Source organism: Mauremys mutica, chromosome 6 (genome assembly GCF_020497125.1).
Source record: "Mauremys mutica isolate MM-2020 ecotype Southern chromosome 6, ASM2049712v1, whole genome shotgun sequence".
Classification (NCBI taxonomy): Eukaryota; Metazoa; Chordata; order Testudines; family Geoemydidae; genus Mauremys; species Mauremys mutica.
Window position 1 is genome coordinate 1,165,795 of NC_059077.1, and position 25,066 is coordinate 1,190,860.

The 25,066-nt window shown below is 62.4% G+C and overlaps 2 protein-coding genes across 7 annotated transcripts; one reads left to right on the forward strand and one right to left on the reverse strand.

The window, feature by feature from the left end:
- The first annotated feature begins 7,183 nt into the window (after positions 1–7,183).
- On the forward strand, positions 7,184–14,640 carry LOC123372984 (beta-1,3-galactosyltransferase 5-like). Of its 6 annotated transcripts, XM_045021704.1 has the most exons (4): positions 7,184–7,453; positions 8,414–8,684; positions 9,419–9,567; positions 9,668–14,640. In XM_045021704.1, exon 4 carries the CDS (start codon positions 10,274–10,276, stop codon positions 11,306–11,308), a length of 1,035 nt encoding a protein of 344 aa, XP_044877639.1. In that variant the 5' UTR covers positions 7,184–7,453; positions 8,414–8,684; positions 9,419–9,567; positions 9,668–10,273; the 3' UTR covers positions 11,309–14,640. The 6 variants fall into 6 exon arrangements, with proteins under 6 accessions (XP_044877639.1, XP_044877643.1, XP_044877640.1 ...); XM_045021708.1 differs by lacking the exon at positions 9,419–9,567; XM_045021705.1 differs by lacking the exon at positions 8,414–8,684.
- Positions 14,641–14,685: 45 nt separating this feature from the next.
- LOC123372318 (TSC22 domain family protein 2-like) lies at positions 14,686–22,394 on the reverse strand. Its single transcript, XM_045020329.1, has 9 exons — positions 22,378–22,394; positions 21,013–21,411; positions 20,322–20,387; positions 19,701–19,778; positions 18,773–18,826; positions 18,643–18,690; positions 18,496–18,558; positions 17,926–18,075; positions 14,686–15,195 (listed from the first exon to the last, which is right to left on the reverse strand). Exons 2-9 carry the CDS (start codon positions 21,347–21,349, stop codon positions 14,828–14,830), a joined length of 1,164 nt encoding a protein of 387 aa, XP_044876264.1. The 5' UTR covers positions 21,350–21,411; positions 22,378–22,394; the 3' UTR covers positions 14,686–14,827.
- Between the last annotated feature and the right edge of the window lie 2,672 nt (positions 22,395–25,066).

Below are 25,066 nucleotides of genomic sequence, written 5' to 3' on the forward strand. Positions count from 1 at the left end.
TGGAACCCCCCAGCCTCTCTTGGGGGGGGGGAGGCAGTTGTGCAGCATCTTGGCCAACAGGAGGCAGCTGTTTGCAGGGTTGACTAATTGCACGCAGGCCTGCCTGGCACAAGGGAAAGTGGGAAGCTGGGTGTGGGCGCTGGGCCTGTGGGGCGGGGCCTGAACTGGGGGGTTGGGCCTGTGGGTTGGGGTGGGGCTGGACTGGGGGTGGGGCCTGTGGGGCGGGGCCTGGACTGGGGTGCTGGGACAACGGGACGGGGCGCGGGCTGGACTGGGGGGCTGGGCCTGTGGGGCAGGGCACGGGCTGGACTGGGGGGCTCGGCCTGTGGGGCAGGGCACAGCCTGGACTGGGGGGCGGGGCCTGGGGGGCGGGGCACGGGCTGGACTGGGGGGCTGGGCCTGTGGGGCAGGGCATGGGCTGGACTGGGGGACTGGGCCCACGGGACGGGGCATGGGCTGGACTGGGGGGCTGGGACCGCGGGACGGGGCACGGGCTGGACTGGGGGGCTGGGACCGCGGGATGGGGCACGGGCTGGACTGGGGGGCTGGGACCGCGGGACGGGGCACGGGCTGGACTGGGGGGCTGGGACCGCGGGACGGGGCGCGGGCTGGACTGGGGGGCTGGGCCTGTGGGGCAGGGCATGGGCTGGACTGGGGGGCTGGGCCCACAGGACTGGGCGTGGCCTTTGCGCTGTGAAGTCTGCGGTGCGGTTCAGTGCCCTTCGTACCCTTGGCCTTCCGGGCACAGCGCGTGACAGTCTTTCCGCTGGCACGAAATGGGTTAGGAACTGCCCTGCTGCGGGAGAGAAGTGAGCTGAGAGGGGCTGGCTGCTGCTGCTGTTAAAGTCCAACTCTGTTGTGTCTAACACAAAACAAGAGGCACCTGCAAGGGGAGAGCAAAGGGCCGTGCAGCTGTCGCATGCAGCCTCGCTGCCGGAGAGACACAGGCCCAGCACAGCCTGATCGGCCACTCCAAGGCCTGGCGATCTCGGCCCAGCGCTGGGCTGTTGGCGGCATGGCCTCTGGCTGCCTCGCTGGCCAAGCGCTCCACGTAGCGCTACTAACAATGGCATCAGCTTGGCGGCTCAGCCAGACTCTTAGGAGACCAGTGACAGGAGAGGGAGGAAAGAGGAGGAGTAAGGTGGGGAAGGAAAGTGACACACCAGGGAGGGCTGAGGGTAGGTCCTCGCGTCTCACGGCCCAGGTGCTGTTCAGATCAGTGGCAATCATTCTGGAGTGGCCAATCCACAGTGGGCGCCGTTGTCATGCCAGCGATCAGGGCTGCTAATCATGGCCTCCTACCCAGGACTGTGACTCGCAGCAACGTGCAGGACATAGTGGATGGATCTGCAGCCATGGGGTTCCTGAACTGAGGTGGAGCGATAGGCGGGACACACATCCCGAGTTTGTCACCAGCACGGCTTGCCGCAGAGCAGCAGAAAGGGCTGCTTCTCTGTGTTATGCGAGCGGTGGTGAATCACCGCGGCTGCTTCACTGATACCAGTGTGGGCTGGTCAGGGAAGGTGCCTGACGCTCGCATCTTCAAGGATACAGACTGTTTAGAAAGCTGCAAGCAGGGTCATTCTCTCCTGACCAGCAAATTACCACTGGTGATATTGAAAAGCCAATAGCAATTCTGGGGGACCCAGCCTGCCCCTTGCTCCCCTGGTTCATGAAGCCGCACACTGGCCACCTCACCTGCACCAAGGAACGATTCATCTACCAGCTCAGCAGGTGCAGAATGTCAGTGGAATGTGCTTCTGGTAGGTTGTAGAGGTGCTGGTGGTGTTTACTCACAAGATTGGATCTCAGTGAGAAAATATCCCAATGGTTAGAGCTGCCTATTATGTCCTGCAGAATATTGGTGAGGCACTGGGGGAAAAGCTGCCCACAGGGTGGAGTGGCTATTTGAGAAATTTGAGCAGCCAGAGGCCAGGGCTATTACAGGATTTCAGTGTGGAGCTATGCGTTTGAGGGAAGCTTTGACGGTTGTAATAGTGTTCTGTCTTGAGACAAAGTCTGTCTTGTGTAATTAAAATTTTGTAGTATTTGGTTTTCTCTGCTGGTCTTTATTCTGGAGTCCTGCAAATTATAAAGACTGCTGGTCTGGGGCTTTGCCTGTGAATTGTGAATTGTGTGGTGCTTGCTGTAACGTTTATAAAGATGGCTGGGTGTTTTCACGATGCTATGAATTCTGTGGTGCTTGCTGTACTGTTTGGTTGGTGACTGGTGCTGTGCATTCAGTAATATCTGTTGTGAACTAATACAGACACTTTAATTCTCAAAAACTAAAACTTTACTGAGTGCAGAAATTCAGTGCACAAAACCAAAGTGCAAACAAACGCATCCAATGTCACACAGACGTCAAACAAGGGGGTAAACTGTTAAAATTCCTATTGAAAAGTAAGTAAATATTTCACGTCCCTTTGTGTGAAGAAAATCGTAGTTCAATGTAGTTTGGTTTCAATGTAGTAAGGTTTCACATGCTAGTAATACATTTTAATGTTTTTAGAGGGTCTCTCTCTATAATATAATTGCACTGCTACAGACTAGGGACCGAATGGCTGGGCAGCAGTTCTGCAGAAAAGGACCTAGGGGTTACGGTGGACGAAAAGCTGAATATGAGTCAACAGTGTGCCCTTGCTGCCAAGAAGGCTAATGGCATTTTGGGTTGTATAAGTAGGGGCATTTCCAGCAGATCGAGGGATGTGATCATTCCCCTCTATTCAGCACTGGTGAGGCCTCATTTGGAGTACTGTGTCCAGTTTTGGGCCCCACACTACAAGAAGGATGTGGATAAATTGGAGAGAGTCCAGCGGAGGGCAACAAAAATGATTAGGGGGCTGGAGCACATGACTTATGAGGAGAGGCTGAGGGAACTGGGATTGTTTAGCCTGCAGAAGAGAAGAATGAGGGGGGATTTGATAGCTGCTTTCAACTACCTGAAAGGGGGTTCCAAAGAGGATGGATCTAGACTGTTCTCAGTGGTAGAAGATGACAGAACAAGGAGCAATGGTCTCAAGTTGCAGAGGGGGAGGTTTAGGTTGGACATTAGGAAAAACTTTTTCACTAGTAGGGTGGTGAAGAACTGGAATGGGTTCCTGTAAGCTGTTGGTCGGGGCTCAACTCTCCGGCTGGCGGGAGGGGAGCCACACCGACTCGCTTCTTTTCTTCTGCTGGTCTCTTAGGAGTCACAGGGAACAATGTTAGACCGCCAGGCCCTCTGGTACAGGGGCTGGCCAACAGCAGTTCAAATAGGCCCAGGCCCTCTGGAGCAGGGGCTGGGCAACAGTAGCACAGATAAGCCCTGGCCCCCTGGAGCAGGGCAGGGCAACAGCAGTTCGAATAAGCCCTGGCCCTCAGGAGCAGGGCAGGGCAACAACAGTTCAGCTGAGCCCTGGCCCTCTGGAGCAGGGCAGGGCAACAACAGTTCTAATAAACCCAGGCCCTCTGGAACAGGGGCTTGGGTAACAGCAACCAGTCTCAATAGACCCAGGCCCTCTGGAGCAGGGGCTTGGGTAACAGCAATTAGTCTCAATAGACCCAGGCCCTCTGGAGCAGGGGCTTGGGTAACAGCAATTAGTCTCAATAGACCCAGGCCCTCTGGAGCAGGGGCTTGGGTAACAGCAATTAGTCTCAATAGACCCAGGCCCTCTGGAGCAGGGGCTTGGGTAACAGCAAGCAGTCTATAAGCCTAGGCCCTCTGGAACAGGGGGCTGGCCAACAGCGATCAGTCTCATAATCTGAAGGTTCACAGGTTCAGACCCTCAGGCAGGGGCTGAACACAAGGCACCCAGTCAGTTAGTGGAAGCCCAGGCCCTCAGTCAGGGCGGGGCAGCAACACACAGAGGGCTCAGACCCTTTTACAGGGCTGAGCAGCAGTTCTGTTTATAGGCCCAGGCCCTAGCTCAGGGCGGGGCAACAGCAGTTCAAGTCTATGAGCCCAAGCCCTAGCTCAGGGCGGGGCAGCAACACACAGAGGGCTCAGACCCTTAGGCAGGGCTGAGCAGCGGTTCAGGTAAGCCTAAGCCTGAGCGCTGGGGTGAGGGGGAGACTGCCACCCGTGAATGGGGTGGCAGGGGGGACACAGGCCCACCCACTCCACTGTGTCCCAGCCCGGGGCCCTATTAGCGGCTAGCACGGCCGCTGGTCAGTGGGGTCCTGACCGAAACACACCGACATGGGCACCTCGGTGCCTATAGCCTGACAGGGGTCGGCTATCCCCGGGCTACAGTCCATCTCCCCCTCCGTGGGTACCTGCTCCTCGGTCGCCGGGAGATCGGGCCAGTCCATCTGCATGGGCTCCTCGGGACCAGGGCTTGGGGGAAGGTCCGGCAACTCCTGCGGGAAGTCCGGCCCGGCTGCCTCCGACAGCTCCTCCAGGTAACAGCAGGGCGGAAGCGGCGGCGGCGGCTCCTCCTCGTACCGGGCGGGAGGAAGTCCTGGCGGCTGCTCCGCGTTCCAATCCCGGGGAAGTTCCGCAGGTTCCTCTTCGTACCGGGCACGGGGCAGTGGGGGCCAGTCCGGATCGCCCCCTCGGGTCCTGGAGGGTTCCCAGTCCGGAGCGCCCGCCGGCACGTCTGCTCGCGGCGGTGGCTGGCCCCTGACTGAGGTCTGGCGGTCTTCTTTTCTACTTCCTGTCCCGCCCCTTGACTTCCGGAGGGCGGGGACAGGAAGTGGTGGCTCAGCCCAGCTGGGCTTCTGGGAGGGAGCGCCCTCTGCTGGGCAGGAGGGGAGCCACACCGACTCGCTACAGTTCCCCAGGGAGGTGGTGGAATCTCCTTCCTTAGAGGTTTTTAAGGTCAGGCTTGACAAAGCCCTGGCTGGGATGATTTAGTTGGGTTTGGTCCTGCTTTGAGCAGGGGGTTGGACTAGATACCTCCTGAGGTCCCTTCCAACCCTGAGATTCTATGATTCTAGAGTCCTGAAATCCTGAAATAATAAAGACTAATAACCTAACAGTACTGACAACTGCAGCAGGACCCTCAGGTTAATAATTAATTAAGCTGTGATAAGGTTTCCCTCCCCTTCTACTATTTAAATTACCCTTTTATGGTTGCGTTACACTGAACAGTAAATCCCAACGGATTAGAGTGAGTGGAGTGTGTCTGCAGTGTGTTAACCCCAGACCACGTGTGTGGGTTCGGACCGTGGTGGAGGGAGTAGGCAGCTGGCGATCAGACATTGGTGGTTCCACCAGAGCAGGCCAAGGCAGCCGGAAGTCAGAGAAACAGGCTTGTATGGATCAGTTACCAGGAGTTTTGGAGCTGATCAGCCTAGGGAAGCAGCCTGGGTTGTTGAGACCTCATAGGGGCAGTCCGCCAAGGGTTGTCGCTGGAACGACTCCAGGACAGCGCTGGTGCAAGGTGCCATTTAGGGAACTGTCAGTGCCCCATACTGTCAGCGGGGCTTGGGCCCAGAAGGGGAGGGCCGATTAGGGAGGCAACTGGCGGATTAGCTACCCGCGGTTGAACACTCTAAGGCGGCCTGTCTCGTAGTGAGACCTCGGGGATAAGGGCCTGAGTATACGGAACCAGGGAAGGGTTTGTCTGGGGCGCAAGCTCAGGGTCTGAGGGAAGCTTGAGCCTGACAGGGCTTGGTGCCATTTCGTGTACCCTGAAGGGGCCAGTAGGTGGCGCTCAAGGGCAGCTTGAGGAGGTGGGCACCCCCCACCCGGTAAAGCAGAGCCAGGTTAGTGCGCTGGGGAGCCGCTCACACTCCCACAGCCCCAATGGGAGCAGCCTCAAGCCTGCTGGTGGGACAACTCCAGTCCCGATTAGCTTCAGCGGTGGTCACCCCACATTGTGATTTGCCGTAGTTCTATTACAATCTGTGCGCGTGGGCCAATTGTAGCTCAGAGGGAGATGCAAGGGTCACCTATGGAGATTGTGATCCAGACAATGGCCAGTGGTGACAATCCGTGGAAGGAGGCAACATGGGAGGGAGGCTTGGACAATTTTCCAATCTAAATGGTCTGGATTCATTGGTGAGCAGCCAAAGCCCTCAAACAGAAGCCAGAAAAGAGCCATGCTGTATGGCAGATGTGGGCAAACTACGGCCTGCAGGCCACATCCAGCCCGTGGGACCATCCTGCCTGGCCCACGAGCTCCTGCCCAGGGAGGCTACCCGCGGCTCCTCCCCTGCTGTCCCTACACTGGGAGGAGTGGTAGATAGGGGGGCTGGAGCACATGACTTATGAGGCGAGGCTGAGGGAACTGGGATTGTTTAGTCTGCAGAAGAGAAGAATGAGGGGGGATTTGATAGCTGCTTTCAACTACCTGAAGGGGGGTTCCAGAGAGGATGGATCTCGGCTGTTCTCAGTGGTAGCAGATGACAGAACAAGGAGCAATGGTCTCAAGTTGACGTGGGGGAGGTCTAGGTTGGATATTAGGAAACACTATTTCACTAGGAGGGTGGTGAAGCACTGGAATGGGTTCCCTAGGGAGGTGGTGGAATCTCCTTCCTTAGAGGTTTTTAAGGTCAGGCCTGACAAAGCCCTGGCTGGGATGATTTAGTTGGGGTTGGTCCTGCTCTGAGCAGGGGGTTGGACTAGACACCTCCTGAGGCCCCTTCCAGCCCTGATGGTCTGTGGTTCTTCCCTCGTCTCAGCTCACGTGGCGGATGCCCCTTTGGCCGGGGGCTGGTCGGCGGCTCTCTGGGAAGCTCAGCGCACCAGAGCCCCCCCACCTCCAGGAATTGTCCAGCTCGGTGGGGCCGGAGTCCCCCCAGGAGCCTTAGCGGCAGGGCCGCTGAGCCCTGTCAGCCGGGGGGGGAACCCCCCCCGACAGGCCCCTGGCTGGGCTCGGGGCAGCTCCCCCCCGTTCGGGGGCTTCCCGCTCCGCCCCGCGCGCCTCTCGGCCCGGCCCGCGCACCCTGGGCCAGAGCCCCCGTCCGCCCCGCGCCAGGCCCAGGCCCGGCCCCTAACGTCTGGAGAGAATCTTTCCCGCTTCGCCCCCAGCGTGGCGGGTTAGCGCCCCGCCCCCAGCCACAGCGCGCGCCCAACCGCTCCCTCTGCTTCCCGCCCAAAACGCGCCCGCGACCTCCCGCCCGCTCTCTGATTGGCCACGGGCGCGGCAATCCTGAAGCTCCTCCCCCCTCTGACCTTAATTAAACTGCAGCGCACGGGCCCTCTTGGGTAATCTGAGCCACCCTTGTTCAGGCCCCGCCCACTGCCCAGGACCCCTCCCTGGATTGGCCCGGGAGACTCTGACCCCGCCCCATGGCTTTGGATCCGCCTCGGATCGCTCCAGCCCCTCCTCCTCGGACTCTCCTTGGATTGGTCCAGACTCACGGAGACCCCGCCCCATCCAGCCCGCCTCCCCCGGTATCCCTCGGGATTGGTCCGGTCTCCCTCCGGCTCCGCCCTTCCCGCGCCCGCCGAGCCCCCATTGGCTATCGTCCAGCGCTGTCAGTCACTCGAGCTGGAGCAAAGGTTGATCGGGGAGCGTGTCCCGTAAGTAACGCAGGGACCGAGTGACCCCCCCCCCCGAAAGATCCCGTCTCCTTCCGCCCCCGCGGGGGAATCTGACCCCCCCCTCCGCGAACCTGGAGCCGGGCCCGGCGGAGAGCGGGGGGGACAAGGGGGGGGACTGGGGCCGAGGTTGGGGGCAGCAGGGTGCTGCGAAGGGCCAAGCAGGGGCTGGGCTGGGCTGGTCCGGGGGGGGTGCTGGGGAGGGACAAGCAGGGGGTTGGGGTCGGGGCGCTGCAAAGGCAGGGGCTGCACTGAGGGGGTGCTGGGGCGAGGTGGGGAGCAGGGGTGCTGGGGAGTGCCAAGGGGGGGTGCTGCAAAGGGCCAGGCAGGGGCTGGGCCGGGGGGGTGCTGGGGAGTGCCAAGGGGGGGTGCTGCAAAGGGCCAGGCAGGGGCTGGGCTGGGCTGGGCTGGGCCGGGGGGGGTGCGCTGGGGAGGACTAAGAAGAGGTGAGGGGGCAGGGGCTGGGCCAGGGGGCAGCGGTGCTGGGGACGCTCCTCCCTTGCACCCACCCTGTGACAGTCCCGCCAAGCCCAGGGCCTGAGGCAGCAGCCCCAGTAGTTAGCCGCAGGGCAGGGCAGGGCCGGGAGGGCTCCCTGCAGTGACTCGGCTGCAGCCCACCGACAGGCAGGGGCTGAGCCCAGAGGGGAGCACGGGGTGAGTCTGGGGGGGCCCTCGCCTGTGAAGCCATTTCCCGTAACAGCCGAGATGCGGAGAGTGAACAGGTGAGTGACGCCTGCGAGCGGGTGGATGGTGGGAGGGAGTCAGGGCTCCGGAGAGCCATCCAGGGGAAGATCATCCCAGCAACTCGGCAGGGGTGGGAGACGCCTGGGCCCCCGGAATGGCTGAGAGAAACCCGGCAGTGAGAGTGGGTAGGAAATGAGACAGGTGTCCCCGATTTCATGGGACTGCCCCAAATCTTTGGCCGCTAAGGCATCCCCACAGAACTGAGGCTGGCTCTCGCCTGACCACCCATGGACCGTTGCTGTCCACTTTGCCCACCTTAACACCAGAGAAATTCTTCCCTCTGGGGAGCTCAGAGAAGAGCGACAGACCCGCTCAGTGGGGAGCCCTAGTGCTGGAGCAGGACCCCCTGGTGCTAGGCACTGCAGAGACAGAGCCAGAAGGCGGCCCATGCCCCAAAGAGCCGCGGTCTAAGGAATACAACAAGCGCCAGGCAGAGCTCGACGGGAGCATAACGAAACGGATGGTGCAGGTGAGCATGGCAGGCTGTGGGCTCTCTACACCCGTAGCCTACGTTGCCAAGTGTTTCCCTGGCAAAGGAGCATTTGCAGGAGGCAATGAGGTGGTTTTGTGCACGTTTACTGCAAACGCCTCCCCGGGGTAAGGGGCAATCTGGGAGACCTGTATGCAGGTGCTATTTGAAGGGCAGCAGTGCAGGGGCCCAGACAACCATCAGGCCAGACCTCCCAACAGCAGTGCAGGCTCCGTGTGGTTGCAGTGTCCCACCCAAACAGCCATGCTGGAGCGGGAGGAGGCAGAACCCATTGTGGCTTTGGCAAGACAGCGCCTGGAGCTGGAATGGTTCCTTCCCTTCCCATGTGATTGAGCTCAGGATCCCTTTCTCATAAAACAACTGGACTCCACATTCCTGGTCTTGACCTTCTCTGACAACCTGTCACAATGGGCCTCATGCACCTTTTGCAAGTGACAAGCCCCTTGTTTGGGCTTGTGACTAAAGCCCAGGACTGGAGACAGCCACTTTGTATTCCCTGCTCCTGAAAGCACAGAAATGGCTAATGGAACAGAATTGCCGTGTGAGCTCAGGTCAGTCCCAGCCTCACTCAGTGCCTCAGTTTCCCCATCTGTAGAGTCAGAGTGACGATCCTGTCCCTCGTACCAAAGGAACACGACAGCTAGTGTTAGTAAAGTGCTTTGAGCTCCTCAGACAGAAGGAGGGAAGGGGTGATTACTTATTTATTACTGCAGTTACCAGAGAACTCTGAGAAGAGCTGTGGTGAGGGGGAAGAGAACGCACTGGATCCCTTGGAGCATCTCTGGCTGAATTCTCCCACTTCTGATCTCACTCTGGCCAGGGCAGGAGAATCTCTCATCCAGTGTAGTATCTGGGGCCTGTAGTAAGTATTGGCCTGAAGATGCAGTCTCTTCTGCCTGGGAACGCAAGGTCTCCAGTCTCAGGAGTTTGATTTCTTCTCTCTCTCTGTCTCTCTCTCTCAGGAAGCAAAGCCAGAGTGCAGTGGGACAAAGCCCAGAACAAGACACTGCAAGGAGTAACTGGACCTCCTGAAATTCTTCTTTCAAAGCTCTCTAGTCCCAGCCCAGGGGGAGACCATCAGCTGCAGTCCATATAGCATCCATGTGACTTGCACTGAATCCGCTCAGAACTATTCATGGTCCAAGAATTACAGTGGGGGTTGGTTTGAGTCGGATCAGGCTCTGCAGCCCAGCATGAAAGGAGCCTGTAGTCACTGAACAGCAATGATCCAGACTTGGTGTGAGCCTGTGTCCTGCCCCCCTGAAGTAGCCGGGTCGCTGTGTCCTTTCTGACTGCTTTGCCCGTGCATGTTCCATCACACCTACCCTCCGGTGCAGCGCATGCATGAGACCGCCAGTGACCCGGCTAAGTAAAGCCTCTTCCATGTGCTTCACTGGCTCTCTTGCGCGAACTCACGGTATGTGTCCTGCAGCTGACAGGCAGTGGGGCAGGAGAGATGCATGGTGCTGAGGAATTCCCTCCCTGCCTTGTCTTCTCTCCCTAGCCAGGCAGGGTTGGTGTAATTGTTGGAGCTGTCGTGCTTACGATGCCTGTTGTTTCCGTCTCCCATGGCACTGATGCATCGGTGGGGTTTAAAAGGGCTGATCTGTGTCAGTGGCCTTCTCTCACTCATCCTGCTCTGGTGCCTGCTGGTCATGACAGCTGATGTCCAGAAGAGATGGCAGCTTTCCAGTCGCTTCCCCATCTTCCGAGGGAAGCTGCCCAGAAGGTCTCGCTTTGGGGCCATCGAAGCTGCCCAGAGGGGGGTGGACTTTCCATCCCTGTTCACCAGCTCTCACACAGATCCCCACTGTGAGCCTGGGCAGCTGCTCCTGATCCTCGTGACTTCAGCCCCAGGGAATTCAGAGCCCAGGCAAGTGATCAGGAGAACCTGGGCTGCCCACGAGGGACTGAGAGCACACCAATGGCAGTCTGTGTTCCTAGTCGGCCAGTCTGCAGACGTTGGGGTAGTCCAGGGCATCCAGAGAGAGCAGCAGGAGTTTGGGGACATCCTGATTGGGAATTATCAGGACACCTATCGGAACCTCACCCTGAAGGTCATGCATGGGTTTAAGTGGGTGGCTGAGCGGTGCCGGCCCAGCTACATTCTAAAGACAGATGACGACTGCTTCGTCAACACAGACCGGCTGCCGGAGTTCCTGCTGGAGCACAACACTATTAAGACGGGCCTGTATGCAGGATCCCTCTTCTCCCGGGAGAAGCGGCAGGTCATCAGAGAGCCTTCCAGCAAATGGTACGTCTCCAGGCAAGACTACCGCCCTGACGAATACCCGCCATACGCCAGTGGCATCGGCTACATCCTGTCTCTGGATGCCGTTGAGCGGATCCTGTGGGCAGCAGAACATGTCCACCCCATCCCGGTGGAAGATGCCTACGTGGGCATCTTGGCTGAGAGGGCTGGGATCCGGGTGAAATCCAGCGCGCGCTTCGCCAAGCACAACGTGAGGTGGCGGGTGTGTAACTACCGCTACCTGATGGTGATTCATCACCTGAGCCCACAGGAGCAGGAGGTGGCCAAGGGGAACATGCTGCAGGCTCGCAGTGCCTGCCATGACAGCCTGGAGGTCACCAGGTGGAAGTGAGCCACTGTCTGCCAGGAGGGCTGGCGAGGAACCTGGCAACCTCATGCCTGTAGCACAGTCTGAAGGGGGTTATACAACTGGTGCTCAGTTTAACCCCCCATCCCAGGCACTGGGGTGGGAGTCATGGTCAGCCCCTGGGATGTACCCTTGCCAGGCACCCCAGCTGTCTTACCCTTCCATTGTTACGGGCTGCCGGAGAGTGAAATGGCCCTGTCCTGATTGCCTGGCAGGCAGCATCTTACTCACCACAGAAACACGAGGTTGGGGCTGGGAGTCTGGAGCTCTGGAGTGGGAGTCTCAGCTCTGCTACTAACCTCAGGCCAGTGACTGACCGATCATGTGCCTCAGTTTCCCCACTTGTAAAGTGGGGCTAACTATCTGACTCAGCTCCTAGGGCCTGTGGAGCTTAATTGGTTCATGTCTGTAGGGCTCTGAAAAGTGGTGTGGGAGGGGCCAAACATCAACACAGAGGGACTCACGGTCTCGGTATGTCATGCCCAGCTGAGGCTCCTGCCATCCAGATGCATCGTGGCATGTTAGGACCTGTAGCCCACAGACTGGCTGCCATCTGCTTCAGTTTGTGGCCAGCTGCTGACGCCCTGAGCTGAGCTAAGTTGGAAGGTGCCAGCTCACTGTAACACTACAGTGCCCTGGGGCGCAGGGCACGTGAGCCTTGCAGCTGACAGGTGGGAGTGGGGCTGGCCTCTGCCTCTGGAAGAGGACTCTCCTCATGCCGAGTCTCCAGCCTTCTCTCAGCTGAGGCTCTCCCGGGCTGCCTTATGAAGGGGGATTGCTGGATGTGTGACCTAGCAAAGCAGCAGCATTACTAGCCTCCCTGTGTGCTGCTGGAAAACACCACGGTAGCCCAGCACCCCTGCAGGGAGTGACGCCGTTTCTCCCCATCTCTAGCACCTTCCCAGGGTGGGGGGATGGGACAGGACTTACCTGTGCTTGGTGCAGTGGCACTAGCTGCACCTTCTCATGCTGCATCCTGCTGAGGGAAGGCCCAGGGTGGCCTGCACTTCACCAGCACCTGGGCCAGGCGTCCAGGTCCCATGGGTGCTAGTGATGTATGGCAGGTGTAAACGGTACTCGCTTTCCTGAGCAGTGCTGGGGCCTCTTGTTCTCATGAGCCTGGAGCACTTTCCAGACTGAAAGGACACTAGGGAAGGGTTAATCTGTGCAGCAGCTGCTACTACTACAAAACGGTATTAAGTAAAGGCTGGGGCTCAGAGTGAGGGCTGGGCTCTGTTACGTACCCTGGGCAAGTCACTTCCCCGCTCTCTGCCTCAGTTTCCCCTCCCCAGGCAGGGGGTGAAGCCAAACTCCCACTGATCTCACATATCAAGGTGCTCTCCTCCAGCTAGCCCTGTGCAGGGTGCTACTGCAGTGGGAATTGCTGCTTTTACAAACCAACTCACCAGGCCCACCTCCTTCAGCACTGCCTGGCAGCAGCCAGCTGGGGAGAGGAAGCTGGTCGTGGGACTGGGCTCCTGCCCCGTGGGCACAGGGAGGCTACGGCTAGTTAGCCTGTAGTGAGCTAGCCCGTGGGGCCTGATCCCTGCCCCACAGTGCCTAGAAAGGCTCCCCTCTGGCCCATCGAGGCGAGCTCCCTGCTCTAGTGCCCAGCCCTCAATCAGTGTTACTGACATCCCAGCAGCAGGTGCCAAGCCCACACCAGCTCAGCCTGCCCCGTGGTTCCCAGCCCTACGACTGCCCAAGAGCGTTACCTCCTGCTTTTGCCACTATTGTGCAGGTGGGGTCCCCTTGCTGGGGGGACGGGACCCCCCAATTCCGCCTCCCAGCCTTACTGATGAACTTGGGGGCCAGTAAGTTGTAGGGAAAAGGGGGGTGGGGGGAGGGAAACACGATTCAATCCTGGTGCTTTGCCAGCCGGGCGTGCTGCTCCCACCTGGGCTGCAGTCTGCTCAGAGCCGGACCCTACGGCCTAGGGCTCCTGCATTACCGTAGCCCCTTGGTCACGGCCCAGGACCCAGAGCGTGAGGTGCTGTACAAAGAACCCATTCCCCCTCTGCCGGAAGTCACGTGCAGCTGCTCCTGGAGGGTTACTCGGGGTGGGTTCAAACATTCCTATTCACACGGCTTCCCTCGGGGTGGGCCTGGCCACTCGGCACAGCCGCCGGGCGAGCGAGGGGCCGGCCTGTGTCTGCCGCAGTCCAGGCAGCAGGAGGGCCGCAGGCAGTGCTAGGTGCTGGTTCCTCTGAACGGTTGAAGGGACAAAGCTGGTGGAGGGAGATGGTAGCTAACAGCTGCCTTTCACTGGGGCTTTCTCCTGCAATAAAGGTTACCAAGAGCTGCCAATGGGAGAGGTGCTTTTTGGGGGGCTGGGGTGGTTCTTGCCTGACTGAAATGCCACCCCTGGGAGCTGTGGCCTGGCTTCTCCTGCCTGGCCCCATGCTCCTCTCCAGGAGTGTAGGGGGCTCCCTGTGAGCCCAGCTCCATCCCTGAGCTCCCTGGGTCCCGGCACAAGGACAAGCAGGGGCTGTGACGGGCTGAGGCCAAGGCTGGGGGCAGTGTGAGGACAGAGCCCACAGCGAGGGCTCCTGGGCAGCTGCTCTGCTGCAGGCCTCTGCCAAGGAGCTGCCATGCCAGGGATGGCCCAGCTACAAGGGTGCTTCCCCCTTGCCTGCCCCGGGGCCGCTCACCTCAGCAGCCCTGCCCGTGGCAGGCTAGTTTAGTGTTCGATAAATTCCTGCTCCTCTGGCCCGAAGGAGAGTCCAAGGCCAGTGCTTCAGCCAGCCTCTCCGCAGCTGCAGGCTCCCGTCCCCAGGGCCACACAGCCCCGTGCTGGGCCGCCCTCCCCTCGATGCGCTGCTCGGGCTGGGACCGCTCCCTTCCAGCCTGGCCTGGCTGCTCGGGCTGGGACCGCTCCCTTCCAGCCTGGCCTGGCTGCTCGGGCTGGGACCGCTCCCTTCCAGCCTGGCCTGGCTTCTCTCCGCAGCTGCAGGCTCCCGTCCCCAGGGCCACGCTGCCCCGTGCTGGGCCGCCCTCCCCTCGATGCGCTGCTCGGGCTGGGACCGCTCCCTTCCAGCCTGGCCTGGCTTCTCTCCGCAGCTGCAGGCTCCCGTCCCCAGGGCCACACAGCCCCGTGCTGGGCCGCCCTCCCCTCGATGCGCTGCTTGGGCTGGGACCGCTCCCTTTCCAGCCTGGCCTGGCTTCTCTCCTTCGCGCCCCTGGAGATGGGGCACCATGGGAGCAGCTGGGACCGAGCCTGCTGATGTCAGGCAGAGAAGGCTCCTCTCAGTGCTCTGGCTCAGGGGCTTTCCTCCCGAGGGAGAAAGGGCAGAGGATCCCACGGGGCAGGGCATGCCGGGGGGGGGTGTAATTATTTTTACTAGTTTAAAAAAACCCTTTATTTAAAAAAAATAAAAATGTCCAAAATATCTTGGGGTCTTTGCTAGAAAGCTCTGTAAAATCCTCCCCCACTGGACATGTTTACAAAGGGGGCAGGCAGCCCCACAGCCACCTGCTGTGTGCACCGAGTCTCTGCAGGGGCTCTCACGGGGGGGCCAGCTGGTGGGGCTGGAATCGGGAGGCGGATGACACCACAGGCTCCTCTTTGTGGGAGGGGGAATTGGGAGGGGGGTTGGGGGTACAGGGCGAGCGGGGCACCATGGGCAGGAGGGGGGGCGTGTGGCTGGCGTAGTGGCTGAGCGAGGTGGGCAGGTCGGTGGAGCGGGCGTGAGCCTGGAGCAGCAGCTCGTGCAGGGTCTCACCCACCTGCACCAGGTTGTCGGAGATGAGGTGGAGGTGGGAGACGGTGTCGCTGGCCAGGCTCTCCAGCAGCACCTGCTGCTGCTGCGAGGTATGGAGGATCTGCACCAGGAGCTGCTGCATGCTCTGCAGCAGGCTCACCACGCTGGGGCCTGCAACGAGACGGCACCAGGGTGAGCGTGCCAAGCCCGCATCCCTCCCCCAGCAGCGCCAAGGGGCAGGGGGTAATGCGCCGACCCTGCATCCCTCCCCCAGCAGCACCAAGGGGCAGGCCCCCCGCATCCCTCCCCCAGCAGTGCCAGGGGATAATGTGCCGACCCTGCATCCCTCCCCCAACAGCGCCAAGGGGCAGGCCCCCCCGCATCCCTCCCCCAGCAGCGCCACAGGGCAGGGGGTAATGTGCCAACCCCGGCATCCCTCCCCCAGCAGCGCCACGGGGCAGGCCCCCCCGCATCCCTCCCCCAACAGCGCCAAGGGGCAGGCCCCCCGCATTCCTCCCCTAGCAGTGCCACGGGGCAGGGGGTAATGTACCGACCCCGGCATCCCTCCCCCAGCAGTGCCACGGGGCAGGGGGTAATGTGCCAACCCCGCATCCCTCCCCCAGCAGCGCCACGGGGCAGGGGGTAATGCACCGACCCCGCATCCCTCCCCCAGCAGCGCCAGGGGAGCAGGCCCCCCCGCATCCCTTCCCCAGCAGCGCCAGGGGGCACCCCCCCACATTCCTCCCCCAGCAGCGCCACAGGGCAGGGGGTAATGCGCCGACCCTGCATCCCTCCCCCAGCAGCGCCAGGGGGCAGGCCCCCCCGCATCCCTGCCCCACCAGCACCACAGGGCAGCCCCCCCCACCACATTGCTCCCCGGCCCCAGCAGCCCCAGGGGGCAGGCCCCCCCACATCCCTCCCCCACCAGTACCACAGGGCAGGTTCCCTCACCAGCACCATGGGGCAGGGGGTAACGTGCAGACCCCCATCCTGTTAACCCCAGGGGTTAGCACGCAGATTGCCACGTCTCGTGACAAACTGGGAATGTTCTTAATGTTTTCTCTGAATACGGTGTGGGTGCCTCAGTGTCCCCTCTGCAGTTCTTAATATCTAGGTGGTGGGATCAGGGGGTGTGATTGCTGCAGAGGAAGGGGCCAGTGCACCTAAATGCCTGACACTGTCTCCTGGCAACTGATGGCCTGCCCCCCCCCTCTGCAAAGGTGCCAACTGAAGGTGTTGGAGACAAAAAGGTCAGGTGACCTCCTGGCCCGGGGAAAGGAGCTGAGCAGAGAGGAGGGGCCGGAGGGGGTTGTTAGTCTGGAGCTGGCTGGGGATGGGGAGTGAAGTGCAGACGTGGGGGTCTGGCTCACTGCCCCCCAGAATGGACCCAGCTGAGGGGTCCGGGTCTCTGTACCTACAAGCTCTGTTTTAGACCCTGTTCCTGTCATCAAATAAACCTCTGTGTTACTGGCTGGCTGAGAGTCACGTCTGACTGCGCAGTGGGGGGGGGCAGGACCCTGTGGCTTCCCCAGGACCCCGCTGGGGGGACTCGCTGTGGCAAGCGCACAGAGGGGCACAGGATGCTGAATGCTCCAAGGAGAGACCCAGGAGGTGAAGCCGTGGGAGCTTCTTGCCCTGCAGACAGGCTGCTCCGAGGGAGAGGAGGCTCCCCAGAGTCCTGCCTGGCTTGTGGGGAGCAGTTCCAGAGCATCGCCTGGGGAGCCCGTAACAACTGGTGGTAGCGGTGGGATGTACTGCACCCCGTGAATGGTGCTTCTTGCAGTAAGTGACTGGGGAGCAGTAAAACAAAGGGATAATGAGAACCAGGTGTGCTGAAGGCTCAGAGAGGGACGGTTTCAGGGGTGATTAACACCTGGGAGTGTATGACCAGCGAGAAGGACTGTTGGAGTAACGGGGTCCCCCTGAGGACTGCAGGGAGCAGTCCCAGGGGCGGAGGAGTCTGCAGCTCGACCCTGGCAGAGAGGTGGTGCCCACGAGAAGGGCTGGCACACCAGGGGTTCTTCCTGGAAACCACGGGGGAGCCAAGAGCACCCAGGCCTGTGAGCCCAGACCCACTTGGGAGCGGTGCAGTGATGGCCTGTCACCATCTCCTTAAGAAGGACATTGTGATCCTGTGCACAGAGAGGGTTACGCATGGGGAAGGTCACCCAGGCCCAGTTAATCGTGCAGCTGGAGGAGGAGGACCGCTCTGAGGAGCAGATTCCTGACCCAGATGGGGCTACAAGAGGATCTGGGAGCAGCAGCCAGGCATTTAGGTGCACTGGCCCCTTGCTCTGCAGCAATCACACCCCCTGATCCCACCACCTAGATATTAAGAACTGCAGAGGGGACACTGAGGCACCAACACAGTATTCAGAGCAAACATTAAGAACATTCCCAGTTCGTCACACCTCTCCCTGACAACACTGAGGGGCAGCGTACACAAACCCCCACCGCGCCCGTCCCCTCCAGCATCGAGGGTCCCTTCCATCCAGATCCTGGGAGAAGGAGCAGCGCGGCCCTGCCCTGCCCTGCGACAGGCGCGGGGGGGGGGGTCCCTAGCGGGAGAAGTGCCCTGGGGGCAGGGACGGGGCTACAGCCCGCTCTTGGGGGCCTCTCTGGTTTGTGCCGGGGCAGTCAGCGCTCACAGTGATGCCAGGTCTCTACTAGACTGAGTCCCAGCCAACTCGCTGCACATGGGAATGGCCTTGGACGGTACCAAGGTGGCCAATCAGGAGCAAAGGGCCAGAGATGCCCGCCGGGGTGTGCACAGCACAGAGAGTGACTCCTAATTGCACGGCCGCTCAGGGCTGAGATGAACCAGCACCAGGCGCCCACGGGGCGTGGCTGGCTCAGGGCCGGGGTGGGGGCCAGTGGGATGGGTGTGGCGGGGAACCGTACCTTGCAGGTCTGTAGCCGAGGCCCGGTCACCCAGCACGGGGTGCTCACCGCCAGGTGTTGTCTCAGATGAGCCCTGGTCTCCGACGGTGACGGGCAGCGCCCGCTCCCCTGCCCCCTGCCCTGCGGGCGCCTGGCACGCCACAGGAGAGTCTGTGCAGTTCGCAAGCACCATTCCACATGGGGAGAGAGCAAGTCTCCCTTAGTCAGGCCCCCAACCCCATGCTCAACAAGCCCCCCTCCAGCCCCACTGACCCCAAGGCCACCTACCCACTAGCCAACAGCCACTGGCTCCACAGCAGCCTCAGCCACTGGGTCTCACACAGTCACCCACCGTGCGAGCAGCCAGCCACGTGGCACCCAAGTGCAGCTGCAAGGCGAAGGGCAGAGCCCAGCGGCTCACACCGCTCCAAGGCGCGCAGCCCTCACTAGCTGGGTCTGGCAGCCCCAAATCCCACCACCAGCAAGTGGCCTCGGGCTCGACACCTAACCCCACCACGGGCAGGAGCCAGGCGCCAGCCCCAGCACCCCGCCCAGCCGGAGCACATGGGGAGAAGCAGCGGGGTCTCTTACCAGCCTCCCGTCCCGCACTCTCCTGCTTCACGGGCGGGAAGGCAGCGAGGGCCGGGTGGAAGTCTGCAAGGAGCGCAGAGGCTGCGTGTAAGAGGTGGTGCCAGGGGTGTGAGCAGAGGATTGTGGAGCAGGCAGTGGTATACTTACCAAAGGTGGGGAGGGGAGCAAACGGGGACCCGGCGTCTGCAACGAGAACTAGAACAGAATTAAGGTCATAGCACCCTCTACTCACGGAGCTGGGAGTTTACTGGGCGAAGGAGTGTAAAGAAAGTCTTACTTGGTACAGGAGAGGGAGCTCTCTGCACCTGGGATGCCTCGGCCATGTGAGCTGCTGGGAGAGATGAGAGAGAAGAGACACCCGGCCTGACGGGGGCTGCAGAGAGAACACAACCAGTGCAGGGTCTGGAACGCCTGCTGCGGCCAGCCTTGCAGGCTGATGCCCTAGTCACAGCTCCACAGACCCCTGCAGGGTCTCAAGCATTTTACAAGCTATATACAAAAGCAGGAGTCACTCACCCACCACTGTAATGCAGCCACCTCTGGGGTGGAACGTAGCAGCTGTTTAACAGCACACAGCAACGCTACACAACAGTTTAGGACAGGAAGTGAAGGAGAATCCCACATCCACTTGAAACTGCAGGGGGAATTTAGGGAGACAGAATGTAATTATCCAATATGGAATCTAGCCAGGACAGCAGGGTTCACGCCCTGACTTGTGAGAAGTGTGGTGGGATCTTTAATGGCCAAGACCTCAATGTTATGTCTCTTGCAAGGACTGTCTGTTGCTCCAAGAGCACAGAGCCCCTTGCTGGAGCACTGGGTCAGGACAAACAACAGACATGGCACCACCATCATTTCCCAGCCGCAGACAGCTGGTCCTGGCGCCTCTGACGCGGGCGACCTGCTGCTCCATTCTAGGGGCAGCTGCATGGTCTTCTCATGACATGGACTCACCCTCCCCTATCTGATGTTACTACTGGGTTACTTACTACCCCCCTGGGGCCAGATCAAGCCAGCGCCCCGTAAAGTGCAATGGCCCCATATCCCGTTCCACACACCCCAGAGTCAGCCCCCTCCTCCAGCTCCGGGCGGCCTGGAGCCAGAGTCCTGAGCCAGGCAGGCCCCAAGGTTTCCATTCCCCGCTGTCCTGCTCCATTAGGCCTGGCTCCGTTTCCCAGGAGCCTGGCGGCCCGCGCGGTACTTACAGCTCCCCGGCTCGCTCTTGGTGCACTGCCCCAGCGCAGCCGGTGGCCTGCCCGGGATTTCCGGGTGGAGGACGTGCCCTGCACATGGGAAAAGAAAAGGCATCACCGTGCAGTGGGAGCAGGCTGGGGGGAAAGACCCATGTGGCGTGACACACTCACCTTCCAGGAGCGGCTGCGGGCTCCCAGGCAGGGCCCTGCCCGCTGGATCAGCACCACCTCTGAACACAAGAGCCAGTGAACCAGCCAAACGGAGCTACGGGCACCATTCGGGGGCGGGCCCCCGCCCCACGGAGCAGCATGCTTGGCTCTGGGCCCGCGCTAGCCAAACGAGCTAGAGCAAAGGGCCAGCACCGCAGGAGTGTGGGGCAGAGCACAGCTGGGGGGCTGGCAGAACGGGTGGGGGGTGCAGGAGCCAAGAACATGCTTGGGGCTGGGGGGGACGGCAGAGAGGGTTCTGCAGGGAAGGGAGGAACAAGAGCCCTTCCCCCGGCTTAGTACCACTGTCCCCTGCCCCTCAGGTGCTGGCGCTGCTCCAGGGCTGGGGCAGGACACAGCCCTGCTGCCCTATGGCATCCCCATGTCACGCCGGGCCACGCCCCATCTCCCGTGCCCCACGGGTACCTGGTGAGGATGGAGGCTGGGCCTCGAGCCGTGGCCTCCGCTTCCCGGGAGGTAACTTCACCAGGTCTGGAAAGAAAGGGCGGCTCAGCCCAGGGCAGGGAACGATGGAGCCAGCAAAGCCGCCTGGCGATGGAAACCGCAGCCAGGGAGTAACGCTCCCGCCGCCCGCCTGTGCCAGCGTCAGCCTCCATTCTCAGCCTGTGCACGACGGCCCCAGGACACCCCCTGCCCCGGGAGAGGAGAGACCGCAGCCCGGGACCTCGGAGACGCGGAGGGGCCATTCCTGCAGGGACTGTGGCTGCCGAGTGTGGCTGGGCCAACGCCAGGAGTGGCAGAAGGTTTTTAAGGCCCAGCTTGGCACAGTCCTGGCTGGGATGATTTTGTTGGGTTTGGTCCTGCTTTGAGCAGGGGGTTGGACTAGATACCTCCTGAGGTCTCTTCCAACCCCGATATTCTATGATTCTAAGGTCCCTAAAAGTGGGGGAGGCCATGGGCACCTGAACCACGGCCCTGCCCCCATGCTGCCCCTTACCCCCGGCTCGCTCCTCTCCGCCCCATTCCCCTGCCGCTTGCCCTTATGGCTGATAAAGAGTGGGAGAGCCTTGGCCTCCCGGCCCCCCCGTTCCAGCACCCTTAACTAACGCCCAGCAACAAGGGTCCGCTGGTAACACAGGGCCCCGGGGCCCCCTACCTGGGAGGCGCCGCTCCCCGAAGATGGGCTGTCCTGCCGCCTTCCAGATCTTTTTCATGGTCTTGTAGTGCGGGGGCACGCGCGGCGAGTGGCCGCCCGCCTGCCGGCAGGTCTCCCACTCCGAGTAGAAGGCCTGCTTGAGCGCTTTCCACTTGGAGCGGCACTGCGCCACGTTGCGGCTGTAGCCGGCGGCCGCCAGCCCCTGGGAGATCTCCCGCCACAGGGCCTCGTTGGGCCGCGAAGTGGAGGCCATCAGGAGCGTCACCTCCCCGGAGCCCTTGATGAGAGCCAGGAGGCAGCTGATCTCTTGCTGGGTCCAGGCTCGTCCCCTGGGCATCGTTCTCGGGCCGGGGTCTGGGTGCCGCCCCCTGTGCTGCGCGGGGTCCTCGGGACGGGCACCTGCTGAGACAGGAGACGCCCGTCAGGCAGCTGGTGGGGAGAGCGCAAGCCTGCCCCCAACTCATCGGAGGGACCCCGGATCCCCAGGCTGGCTGGGCCGCCCCATCGCAGAGCCCACCCCCACCCCGGATCCCCAGGCTGGCTGGGCCGCCCCATCGCAGGGACCCCCCCCACTGGAACCCCAGCCTGGCTGGGGCGCCCCATCGCAGGGACCCCCCCACCCCGGATCCCCAGCCTGGCTGGGCCGCCCCATCGCAGGGACCCCCCACTGGATCCCCAGCCTGGCTGGGCCACCCAATCGCAGGGACCCCCCCCACTGGATCCCCAGCCTGGCTGGGGCGCCCCATCGCAGGGACCCCCCCACTGGATCCCCAGCCTGGCTGGGCCGCCCCATCGCAGAGACCCCCCCACCCCGGATCCCCAGCCTGGCTGGGCCGCCCCATCGCAGGGCCCCCCCCACTGGCTGGGCTGCCCCATCGCAGGGACCCCCCCCACTGGAACCCCCGCCTGGCTGGGCCGCCCCATCGCAGGGACCCCCCCACTGGATCCCCAGCCTGGCTGGGCTGCCCCATCGCAGGGACCCCCCCACCCCAGATCCCCAGGCTGGCTGGGCTGCCCCATCGCAGGGACCCCCCCACCCCACTGGCTGGGCCGCCCCATCGCAGGGACCCCCCACCCCAGATCCCCAGCCTGGCTGGGCTGCCCCATCGCAGGGCCCCCCCCCACTGGATCCCCAGCCTGGCTGGGCCGCTCCATCGCAGGGACCCAGCCCCCTCCTGCCCCCACTGGGACACCCCATTGCCCCCTGGACCGCTTTGCCCCGGTTCACGGGTGGCTGGATGCTCTATGATAGGGCCCCGACCCCCGGGCTGCCCCATCGCAGGGACCCAGCCCGCACCCGAGCGCCGCCCGCGGAGCCGGTTGCTGCCGCCGCCGGCCGGGCCCGCAGCCCGGGGCACCACCCACCTCCCGGCCGGTCCCCGCTCCGGCTCCGCCCGCTCGCCCCGGGCACCGAGCATGTGCGGCCCGGCCCGGCCCGAGCGCGGGGCGCTGGGAAACGTAGTCCCGGGGCGGCGGGTCCTTCCCCGCCCTCCCTCCACCCACAGCCCGGGGTGGGGAAGGGTGGAGAGGCGGACAGGGGGACAGATAGATAAGGGGGCGGACGGATGGACAGATGGACGGGGACAGATAGATTTGGGACCGGACAGATGGTGCCGAGGAGGGCGAGATGGCTGGATGTACATGGGGATGGCACAATGGATTGGGAGCTAGATACACCGGGGAGGTTGGCTAGATATGGGGATGGATGGGGCGATGGACAGGAGACAAACAGATAGGGGGTGGCTGGATAGAAATGGGGATTGGCAGCTGGTGGAGCAAGCGATGGATGGAAATGGGGGGATAGGGATGAGTGGATGAACTGAGAGCTGTGCCTGGGGGATGCCTGGATGTGGGGATGGAGAGCTGGCTGGCTGGATCGATTGACAGGTGTATGCGGGGAGATGGCTGGATGTGGGGATGGGAGAGTGAACTGAGAGCTGTGTCTGGGGGATGGCTGGATGTGGGGATGGCTGGATGAACTGAGCTGTGTCGGGGGGATGGCTGGATGTGGGGATGGCTGGATGAACTGAGCTGTGTCGGGGGGATGGCTGGATGTGGGGATGGCTGGATGAACTGAGCTGTGTCGGGGGGATGGCTGGATGTGGGGATGGCTGGATGAACTGAGCTGTGTCGGGGCGCTGCCTGGATGTGGGGATGGCTGGATGAACTGAGCTGTGTCGGGGGGATGGCTGGATGTGGGGATGGCTGGATGAACTGAGAGCTGTGTCGGGGGGATGGCTGGATGTGGGGATGGCTGGATGAACTGAGAGCTGTGTCGGGGGGATGGCTGGATGTGGGGATGGCTGGATGAACTGAGCTGTGTCGGGGAGATGGCTGGATGTGGGGATGGCTGGATGGACTGAGAGCTGTGTCGGGGGGATGGCTGGATGGGGGGATGGCTGGATGAACTGAGCTGTGTCGGGGGGATGGCTGGATGTGGGGATGGCTGGATGAACTGAGCTGTGTCGGGGAGATGGCTGGATGTGGGGATGGCTGGATGGACTGAGAGCTGTGTCGGGGGACGTAGAGCTGTGGGGATGGCGAGGTGGCTGGCTGGATCGATTGACAGGTGTATGCGGGGGGATGGCTGGATGGAGAGGGAGGTGGGTGTATATGGGGATGGATGATAAAGTGAAGCAGAGAGAGTGGAGGGATCAGGTCTCTAGGGCTACAACCATTTCTCTTCTCGGAAGCAAGCTCTTGGGTGGGTGCTTGAAGGCAGTGGGTCTCTGCTGTGCGTTCCTGGCCCACTGCAGAGGGAGCTCAGAGAAGGGGGCTGGCATAGCCACTCGCCCCCTGGATGTTCCTCTGCACCCCACTTTTTAACACAAGGGGGCATTTGCCCCTTTACTCTTCCCAACTGATCGAATACCCACTTCTGCCAAAACATTTGGGACGGCCAGGACAGGGCTTAAAAAAGAGACTGTCCTGGCCAAAAGGGGATGTGTGATCACCCTCTGTAGCTGGCCCCCCCTCAGGCCCAGCGTGGGGAGGGGTCAGAGCTGTAGCTGAGCCCCACACAGGCCCCGGGAGGGCAGGGGGGTTGTTTACACAGGGTTTCCCGGGGGTGGCAGTTGCAGTCACGCTCCCTCTGCGCTGGGCCCCGGTGTCTGGTTCCCGGCACCTCAGACACGACAGCCTCAGCCTTTGTTCCAGCCACAGGTCACGGGCCACCGAGCAGCAGAGAGACGCTGGACCACAGCGAGACACCTGGGCCGGGCCCGCGGGACCTGCCTGTGGGGGCAGGGCTGAGCTGGGGCCGGCTCGCCAGGGCCGGGCCAGGCACAGGGCCCCAGTGGGGCAGGGCTGAGCCAGGGCTCCCCTCGCCGGAGCTGGGCCAGGCACTGAGCCCCGATGGGCAGGGATGAGCCGGGGCTCCCTTCGCCAGGTCCAGGCTGGGCACTGGGCCCCGATGGGCAGGGCTGAGCTGGTCTCCCCCTCGCAAGGGCCGGGCACAGGGCCCCGATGGGCAGGGCTGAGCTGGGGCCGGCTCGCCAGGGCCGGGCCAGGCACAGGGCCCCAGTGGGGCAGGGCTGAGCCAGGGCTCCCCTCGCCGGAGCTGGGCCAGGCACTGAGCCCCGATGGGCAGGGATGAGCCGGGGCTCCCTTCGCCAGGTCCAGGCTGGGCACTGGGCCCCGATGGGCAGGGCTGAGCTGGTCTCCCCCTCGCCAAGGCCGGGCCCAGAGCCCCGATGGGCAGGGCTGAGCCGGGCACTGAGCCCCCATGGGCAGGGCTGAGCCAGGCTCCCCCTCGCCAGGGCCGGGCACAGGGCCCCGATGGGCAGGGCTGAGCCGGACACAGGGCCCTGATGGGCAGGGCTGAGCCAGGCTCCCCCTCGCCAGGGCTGAGCCGGGCACTGAGCCCCGATGGGCAGGGCTGAGCCAGGCTCCCCCTCGCCAGGGCCGGGCCCAGAGCCCCCATGGGCAGGGCTGAGCCAGGCTCCCCCTCGCCAGGGCTGAGCCGGGCACTGAGCCCCGATGGGCAGGGCTGAGCCAGGCTCCCCCTCGCCAGGGCCGGGCCCAGGGCCCCGATGGGCAGGGCTGAGCCAGGCTC